Here is a 9568-nt window from a genome sequence, read left to right as displayed (position 1 = left end):
TCCGTCGTTAATGCCTCATTCACTTCTAATTAGTGGGGAGAAATCACCTCCTATACAAGCTTCATCATGATGCCTCTATCTATGAAAAGCTAAAGAACTTAGAATAACAAATCTCAGAGTATATAGTATGTTCTCTTAAATGCTTATGTTAGAGGGTTTTTTCCATCCATGTGACCTGACGAAGACAAACTCTGGGACCTAGTTATAGGCTATAGGGCTCAGAGTTTTCCCTGGTCAGGTGAAGTGTTCAGGAAAAACTCCTAACCTATAAAGTAAAAAGAGTAATGGACCAACTATTGATCCTTGGGGGACATCAATCATTAGATTCTGATACAGATTCTGTGTAATACATGTCACAATTCTTCTCTCTGTGTTGTTATATTCCATACAGATAGACAGAGGGTGATTTTTTTCACACATCTTTATTAAATAGACTTTTAAAGAATGTAATGTACATTTTAGACAGCTTGTTTTATATAGTAGTATTAAAGGCTTAAATGAGACTTTGGTCAAACAGCACTCAAAATCTTTTATATTAGTGCTCTGTTTTCTTTACATGAACACTGCAATCAAACCAGGACACCTCTCTTCACGGAAGGCCCTTCACAAAACAAAGTGACAAGTAGACTTAAGAAACTAGCGATAATAACAAAAATCAGCACTGAATTGATAGTAGAAATTGATGAAAATATAAGACTGTCAGAATGTCATTCAGTGCCAACAAGGAGAAAAAAACATTCTCACTAGGTTGTTTAGTGTGCTCCCAATGTATGACGTAAGCAATACCAACACTTTTACATGTGGTGACGTCTTCAGTATGACTCTTTCTTGGCTTTCCTCATCAACTGCTACATGGGTGTACACCCCCCTCATAGTGCTCAAGTACATACCAGTGCTCACAAGAACCATCTACAGGGGACATACACACAGTACAAACAGGCAAATACACTTCAGGAGCCTGAGGACAAGACATCACAAATACATAACCTCAAACAGACGCCTCATTCTTAAAGCTTCCTGGAATGTTCAGATACCTTCAAGTCCGAATATAAGAACATTTAAACATATATAGTATATATGCACACAAACTCATATAAAAGTGTTTGAAAGCCAACACTCCTGGCTTTAGCAAAATACCCATGCTGTGCAAATGGATTTTGGGTTGAGTTGTCTTTTGACAAACATATATAATTGTCTCATTTGTGGGACAACATTGGTCTAAATATATTGAGAAAAAAAAAATCATAAAGGTGATCACAACTCTATTCCACCATTATTATATATATAAAAATTATAATAATTCCATCTCCCTCAGACATTATGTACACATAAAACAAATGTGTGGTTGCATATTGTAAAGTATTCATATTGCACCTCGTACAAAAATAAGATATTAATTATTGTTTGCCCACCAGGTTTCAAACACAAAACAACAGGAAAGCATCCTTCAACACACAAGTGTCCCAGTGCTCTCATGAGTCCTATTGTGCAATTGTCTGAGACTTCAAATTCACCAAATACATCAAGGCCATGGGAGAGCAGAACCGTTGTCACCCATTCCAAGTGGTGAGGAAGATGGACAAGGCATTAAAGGTTAGTATGACAACCTAAGGCATATTCACTTTAGTACTTTTTACGACCTAAACTTACATAACTGGTTCCTTCTTCTTAAGTTCAAGGGCACTCTGGCACACCCCATATATTCCCCATCCACCCACTCAAACTCATGTGCACTATGCACAGTACATACTCAGTACATTACATGCATACACCCCATCTCCTAATGTGTACTAACTTCATAACTTAGTGTTGATTAAAGGGGAAATCTGCAGTTGCTACATCCATTTTTGGACTCCTATATTAATGATATAAACCCATTGATTTTTGAAGAATATGACTTATAAATATACCTCATGAGCTTAGTTCGTACCCCATCAGAACCCAAAATATCAGTTTGTTTTTACTCCAATGTTTGTAAACAATGTAAATGTAAACAAACACTGTATAGCCTCAAAACATGGTTAAAACTATACATTTGATATCATGGATGGTCAGTCCTTGAATCCATATTTCTATCTATGAATTTAAGAGAGGTTACATTTCTCCAGGCCCATAGCTGCAGTAAAGAGGTCAATGGAATGCAGATGGTGGGGGATAGAAGGAGGATGCTGGATTGGCGCAAATCCAATCAATCAATCTGATCTAGCAAAGTGGATATTTGTCAAATCCGTCATGATTTATGTATTGTAACAGGCCCACAATGTGCTTACTAAAGTGCCACTTGGATATATTAGTTGACAGCCATACAAGCATTATACTCCGATGTGTACCTAAATATAGTGTGAAATACACATATAAACAATAGCTTAAATGTAGACTAATTTTGATTGAGGCAATGAGGGGATTTGGGATCTTTCCTCCACGCGTTTCAGTGGCATTTCTATTGTTTTGGTCAAGCTTGATTGACCTCTTTACCACATGTATCCCTCAGCTTTTTACCAAAACAGAGTCGGGGTAGCAGCTTTGATATTGTTTAAACTGCAGATTGGCGCTTTAAGGCATTCTGCACACATTCACACATAAATCCCTTCATACACATAAAGCCCATAGTAGTGTCAGGGACACTACTACTGTACATATAAACTTTGGCATACTCCTGTACCCTTCGTAGATTGTCAGAAAAATAAGTTCTTAGACACTAAGGTCGGCCTCTCCTTTGTATGAGTGGTCCTGGGTTAGGGTTAGGTTCCTGGGAGGTGGTGGGTGGTGGTTGTTTCCACAACGGTCCTCCTCAGGCTGGCTGCTGGGGGTTAACGTTCATGTGAGGGGGGTGGCCCAGGAGCCCAATCCTCTGCTTCTGTTTCCTCTGCTCTGTCATCTGCCAAGGGGGTTGGGGGTAGGAGGTGTGACAAGGGTTATGAACTCTGGGAACCCACCCCACCCATCACAGCCAACCCCAACTCCACAAACCTTTCTCCACAACCACTCAACAGCCTGGAGCAGTGAGATTCAAACATGTCTTCTAGTCAATTCAAATGGCCCCTATCCACAGGCTTAATACGTTTTAATAAGGTTTAATAAGCAATAGTAACCTATCCAGTCATCTCAGATCTACATGAATGCCAAGCCAATTAGCTGTGCAGATGAGACTCACCTGCTCCTTGAGTTCCGTGAGCTGTCCAGACAGGTTACACACCAGCCTCATGGCCGACTCCAGCTTCTCCTGCAGGTTCCTGATCTCGTTCTGCTCGCCCTCCGCATCACTGCTCACCAGCGACATTGCACGCATCCGCGGGAACCAGTCCAGGTTGTGCTCCTGTAAATAAGAATTTGCTCTTAGTTGCACAACTGAATGCATTCAAATGACATGGGTCTTCCATGTTTAACCCAACGCCTCTGAATCATAAAAATGCGTTGAAGGCATTGAAACATAAGAGAAAGGCTGAGGGTTAGCAACAGAATCCTCCATGGAACTGTATTTGTGTTCTACACTTTGATTTGAATAGGACACCAAACTGAACCGTACGGTATGACGACCAAAAATAATGCACACCGAACAGTAAAACCTGTGACTCTCTAAGAGCGGACTACTGGCATCTCAGGTCTATCATAAAGGAATACAATAATTTACCCCATTCCCTTTCAAGTGTTTATGTTGTCACAGCTTAATCTTTTTGGGGGTTTAACAACAGTTCATGTTAAGTCTTGTCCCTCTGCATTTCTGTTCGTCTCATCCTGTGAGATCACAATGTGTGTGAGAGGGTGGCAGGTAGCCTAGCGGTCAAGAGTGTTGGGCTAGTAACCGAAAGGTTGCTGGTTTGAATCCCTGAGTCGACTAGGTGAAAAATCTGCCAATGTGCCAGTGAGCAAGGCACTTAACCCTAAATAGCTCCTGTAAGTCGCTCTGGATAAGAGCGTCTGCTAAGTGACTAAAATGTAAATGTGTGTCTATCATCTAGTGTGTTTGTGTCATTCAGTCACTCAGTGTCATTCAGTGTGTACGTGCCATCTCTGTCAGTTGAGGGCGGAAGGGCAAATAGCTACGTTGAGGCGTGTGTGTATGTGTCACGTTCTTCTCTCGGACTCAGTACACACAACTACGTACACACAAGGTCAACAGAGGAGGCATTTAGGTGCTGAAAGGAGAGTCAAGATAATAAATATGCAGGCGGCCAAGGTCAGCAGCTAGTCAAGGGATTTACCTGAACAAACAACAACTCTATATATCACAACTATAATACAGTATACCCTAACCATGCACCCTTCAGTCTACCCCCAGGACAGGATGCATGTTGTAGTGTACCCTATGCACTCATGTAAGTGGGGCAGCCTGGTTATATGCTGTATCAAATGACCTGTTAGACATTGTGGTTTGAGTCCAGAGCCAGCAAAGGCCTGGTGTGTGTTTGTGTGTCTGTCACCTTGATCATCTCTGCGACGTAGCTCTCGGGGCCGGTGTACTCTGTGGAGTCCTTCACCTTGACCAGCACTATGAAGAACAGGTAGTGCCACATGTTGTGCTCCTCCTTGATGTGCTCCTCAAATGTCACCGTCTTGTTGTCAAACTTGTCTCTCTCCAGACCTGTGAGGAAACAAAACATGCGCGCACATACACACACACTTAGGAATGCTGTCAATTAGGTCGTTATGACAGAGGACCTGGTGAATGCTAGGGGTATTATTAATAAGGCTTCTAGGATAAACTAGGGGTTTGTTGTAACTTTAATGGGTTACAGAGTTAATGTTAATCAGTATATTCATTGAGCTGTATCTACAGATATTTTCTTTAGTTATTTACATATGTAATTGTATTAGAATTCGTGTGTTGGCGATTGAGAGAACTATATACATATTTTGTTGTATGGGTTAGTATTGGATTACGCTTTGACTGCAAGCTCCAGAATGCCTTGTGACAGGAAGTAGAAAGAGAATGAGCCAGTTATGTACAAGTGATTATCCTGAATTTCGCTAGCAACTTTCTTTTGTTTTGTAGAATCTAAAAGTTGTTAAATGTTAACGTTAACAAGTAGTATTACTAAAATAATCTTTCATTTCAAACCCGACGTCCTGAGTTATTACTTTGAAGATAGTTATTCTATAGGGTTCGGGTTACGATAAAGATCGTAAATCAATTCAGAGAGGGTAAGCCATTGTCATCCTTCCAAGAAAAGGAAAATGTGACTTCCTGAAAGCAGAGGAGCACTTTCAATCCTGTGATATAGTGTTGTGTTTAACAAGCATCTGGCAGAAGCATTTTGACCTTTCCTGTGAACAAAGAACCCTCTCTCAGTCTGATGACTAAACAACATTAGTCTTCCTGGACAGACTGGCCATATTCCCAGAATCTCCAAAATATGAAAATGATCATGTGAATTTAGGGAATGCGTGGGAAAGTGTTGTCATTTTAGATTTGATCTAACTAGGCCAAAATCCTCCGACACCTGTTTAGTTCCTGCTACTACAGTACGTGTATTGTCATTGAAGTCATGAATAGGGATTCTATTCATGGACATACTGTATACTGGAAGAGGAACAAAGGGCAAGTCTGACTGTTACTTCAGCGGCTGAGAGGAGGACCAGGTCAATGGCTTGAGCAACCACCTCGCGCACTGATCTCTCTCTAATCTCTCTCCAGTCTCTTCTTTGTCTCCATTCCCCCCAGGAAACCATGGCGATGGTGAACCCCTCTGGTCAGGCCTCATCTAACGCGTGTGAGTCATAGACCAGCTCCACATACATACAGCTCAGAAACGAAAACTGATCCAAGGTCATACTGTGTGAGAACTGTCCCTGGACTAATTATATCTGCTGCCCATTGGACCCCACTACTTGACTGCCTAAGAGAGAATAAATGTGTGGTGGGCAGGCAGGAATCCTCCATGACTCAGTCTTCTAGAGAAAGAGGGAGGAAAGAGGTGATGCAAGCAGTAAACTAACATTCATACAGGAAGGTCAAGCTAAGGACGTGTCTGCAGAACTTGTGCTTACTCATGAGGGTGTGTGTGTGTGTGTGTACTACCTACATACTCCGGTTATGCTCAACCACCGTGACACCATGTAGTTTATTTAGAAATAGAAAAAAGTAACCATTAAGATTATCTTGTAAAGTATAACTAAATTCTGCACGAATCTGCCAATTTTCTACTAACAAACTCAGAACAAAACTATCCAGACTAAATGTCTACCCCAGGCAAATGACTAGTAGTTCTGTTCTTCTCAGGCTAGACAGTGCAGCTATGTCTCCTCACCACAGATGAAGCAGGTGGTCTTCAAGACCTCTTCCTTCTTCTGTTTCTCACTCCTCAGGTCTGCAAAGGTATCGATGATGACTCCAAAGATGAGGTTGAGGACAATGATGATGACCATGAAGAAGAAGAGCAGGTCGTAAATCACCCTGGCCGCAAAGAGAGGCTCCTAGAAAGAGAGGGGGGGGGGGGGGGGGATTGGAGGGAGAGGAGAGGTTATAACTTATAATACATGTTAGGAAGCATTATAAACTCCAGGTCACGACTTGTACTGTACAAGGGCTGTGGAGGTAACGAAATGTCATCAGCCGGTGATTGTCAAGCAAATAACTGGTCGGTCTCACGGTTATTGACCGTTAATTAACAAACATATTTAGCATCTCCTGACTTCCACACCTAACCTACAAAGACACTGATGCAGACCCTTGGAACATCTACATTTAATTAAAGTCTAATAAATCCATGTAATATAGCCCACACCTGCACAATAAATCTATTATTTATTTTAGACAGGTCTAAAGAAACATGATATGAAGAAAAAGTAGTTTATTTCAGAAGAACAGAATAGCATACTCTGAGTTTTCCTTATGTTAGGTCCTGATCTGGCTTTGCCAAATGACTGTGGACTACACTAGTTCATTTAGCACACAACATTTTGTTAGAATTCCATGGCATCATTTTATAGTATGAAGAACACAATTGAACAAACCTGAATAAAATAGAAAGGATATTTTCTCCAAACGATTTGAGGGAGTGCGCACATATGGCTTTTCTGTGTTGAGCATTAACAAATGAATAGCTATTCCTATATGCCTAATTTAGAGTTATTAATGTAACTTTAGTTGTTCTACATACGTTGGGCTATATGTTTAGATTTTTGAATACATTGTAAGGCTGCATGATGCGACTATTGACGATTTGAAAAAAGTTCCTTGAAAGTCATGAGCGCTGCTTTGTTTTTAAGCGCAGGCTGTAGACACTTCATCAGTCTCTCATTTACAATTTGAGAAGTACTTGATAATGCCTCAAAAACCAGCAGCATCCCCTTTGTGTGGCCGTAATGCACCTTAAAAAATCCATGCCGTTTGCGGCCTGTGGTCGATGTGCCCTTCTCGCTGAGTGCTGTGCGCTCCGAATCACCTCTCACTCACATGGCTCTCCATCACATAATCGGGTCTTTCTCAAAGGCTACAAGTGAAGACAGACATCAGGGACGCAAATTCCGAGGTGCATATTGACGACATTGGAAGAACTGTCCACATTTACTTTGATGAGTAGGCCTAACGAACAGCAAAAGCACTAGCCTATGTCAATCTACTATCCCCATAGTACAAAAGTCAACCTATTCTATTCTGTGTGAGAAATAAATATTCCAAACATAGTCTGGGACAGTTGTGGGAGATAGATCCCCAAATAATACAATCACTAGCATCAAAAAAACTTTACGCAATGTGGCTGACGCAACAGATCAGAACATTTAGCTTAAAATGTTCATAAACTATTAGTCTATTTCTTCACATTATAAGCGTAATAATGCGCACATGGTAGTAGGCTATAAGCGCGAATGTTCCATTGGCGGAAAATGCCATGATCAAAAGGGACCGCAAATGCAATTATGCATGTAATGCTTTAATTATACAAGGTGCATTTTTATGGTGAAAATTATCTTCCCCAAACTTGAAACTCACTCGCTACTTACGTATCCTAGTTAGGCTCTAGACCCCTTGTAAAGCGGATTAATGTGCTCAATTTTAAGTTATTTGGCCAAACCTTATCAAAACATATAGGCGTTTGGGCTAGGCTACATGATTTGTGCGACTATGATTAGAAAAAGTCACAAAAAAAGGAATAGTTTCTTATGCTGGCAAGTGATAATATATCATCGATAATTAATAGGCTAATATTGTCACCTATCAGACTATTATTGATATAATCTTGTCTTTACATATACTACATTTGTTTTGATTTAGAATGGACCATTATCATGCACCTGTATTGAAACAAGGGCAGCGGAAAAAATACATGTCATCTATGCACATAAATAGCAAATGGAGGACGCTTTTCATGTGGTTCATTTTCATCCCAGCCAGGTAGGCTACACACCTGTTGTAAAGAAAAGCTATGTGCTTAATATTAAGACAGCTGAGAAATAAATATAATAGGCCTAGTCTATAGAAAGCTGATGGGATCCTCTTTTTAGTAGAGGCCATCACTCTGTTTTCTCGTGCAATTGCATAGCCTATAGAAATGCTGCGCAACATGAGCTCGTGGGCACTCATGAAGTGTTTGATTAGAGGGACAATAGAGTACTGAGTACCAGGCAGTTAACAAGTTTGGTAGGCTACTAATGACCATCAGCAACATCAAAGCTTGGAGAAGACTAATTACCGTGACTAAACGGTCACGTGGAATTTGACTGCCTTCATGACTGGTCACCGCAACAGCCCTAACTGTAGAAAGTGACACAGTGTGGTTGTGTACAGACTAAACCAGGGATGAGCAACAGGTTTTTGGTCCAGCCCACTAACTGCTCAACCTATAAAAAACGATTTAACTGCTCGAATACAATAAAATAATAAAGGTCAATTTAAATCAATGTAAACAAGTATTAGATGATTTAGGTGTGGACTGGACATACTGTGACCCTTCAGGATGGCATTGCCCACCTGTGGATTAACCACATATAAGACTTAACACAATATAACACAAAGAAATGACACATATAACACATGGCACAATAAGGTCAGAGTAAAGCCAAAATGTTAGACAGTGAAAGTGGGGCCTGACCCTGGCATGTATCATACTGGGCTGACATATGATGAAGTGACCTAGTTCAGAAAGAGTGACCCATAAGCCTTGTTCACAGTGCAGGACTTAATGGTCAAATCAGTTTTGTTTTTCAAATCCATTTTGGAATACTGACTTTCCAAACAGCAAGAGACAAGTGACCAAACCAGATGTGTGCGTGTTCAGACAGCATTCATTTGCTGACATGGCTACACCAGTTGTCATAGTAACGACAGGTGTGTGCACAGTGGTGTAGGCTGATAGGAAGCCTGAGCACCACCACCAATCACTCAGAAATTATGTAGCAAGCTAAGGTGACAACAATGCCTGCCATGGATGTTTCCCAGTTGCTTTGAATGTTCAAAATCCTAGTGTAAGCCTCAAAGGATAAGGTGATCCAACTTTCAAATCAAATCCTTTTTGGCTAGCCAAGGCAGTCAACTAAGTTAGCTAACTAGGTAGCTGTTCAGCTTTCTAGCACATTCACTAATTTCTTTGTAAACAATTAACAAGTTAATTAGCTACCACATGTTCTT

General features: G+C 40.8%; 1 protein-coding gene across 1 annotated transcript in view; it reads right to left on the bottom strand.

Moving 5' to 3' along the window:
- Positions 1-406: 406 nt before the first annotated feature.
- The window catches only part of LOC139371024 (inositol 1,4,5-trisphosphate-gated calcium channel ITPR1-like), a 154011-nt gene continuing 144849 nt past the window's right edge, over positions 407-9568 (bottom strand). Inside the window, exons 57-60 of the mRNA XM_071111051.1 lie at positions 6249-6414; positions 4422-4582; positions 3155-3316; positions 407-2878 (exon numbers count right to left, since the gene is read on the bottom strand). Coding sequence (XP_070967152.1) covers positions 2792-2878; positions 3155-3316; positions 4422-4582; positions 6249-6414 — 576 coding nt within the window. The 3' untranslated portion in view covers positions 407-2791. The remainder of the gene's footprint in view (positions 2879-3154; positions 3317-4421; positions 4583-6248; positions 6415-9568) is intronic.

This window comes from Oncorhynchus clarkii, chromosome 17 (genome assembly GCF_045791955.1).
Source record: "Oncorhynchus clarkii lewisi isolate Uvic-CL-2024 chromosome 17, UVic_Ocla_1.0, whole genome shotgun sequence".
Lineage (NCBI taxonomy): Eukaryota > Metazoa > Chordata > Actinopteri > Salmoniformes > Salmonidae > Oncorhynchus > Oncorhynchus clarkii.
The sequence above is the reverse complement of the archived record's forward strand: the minus strand, read 5'-3'. Positions and strand labels throughout refer to the sequence as shown.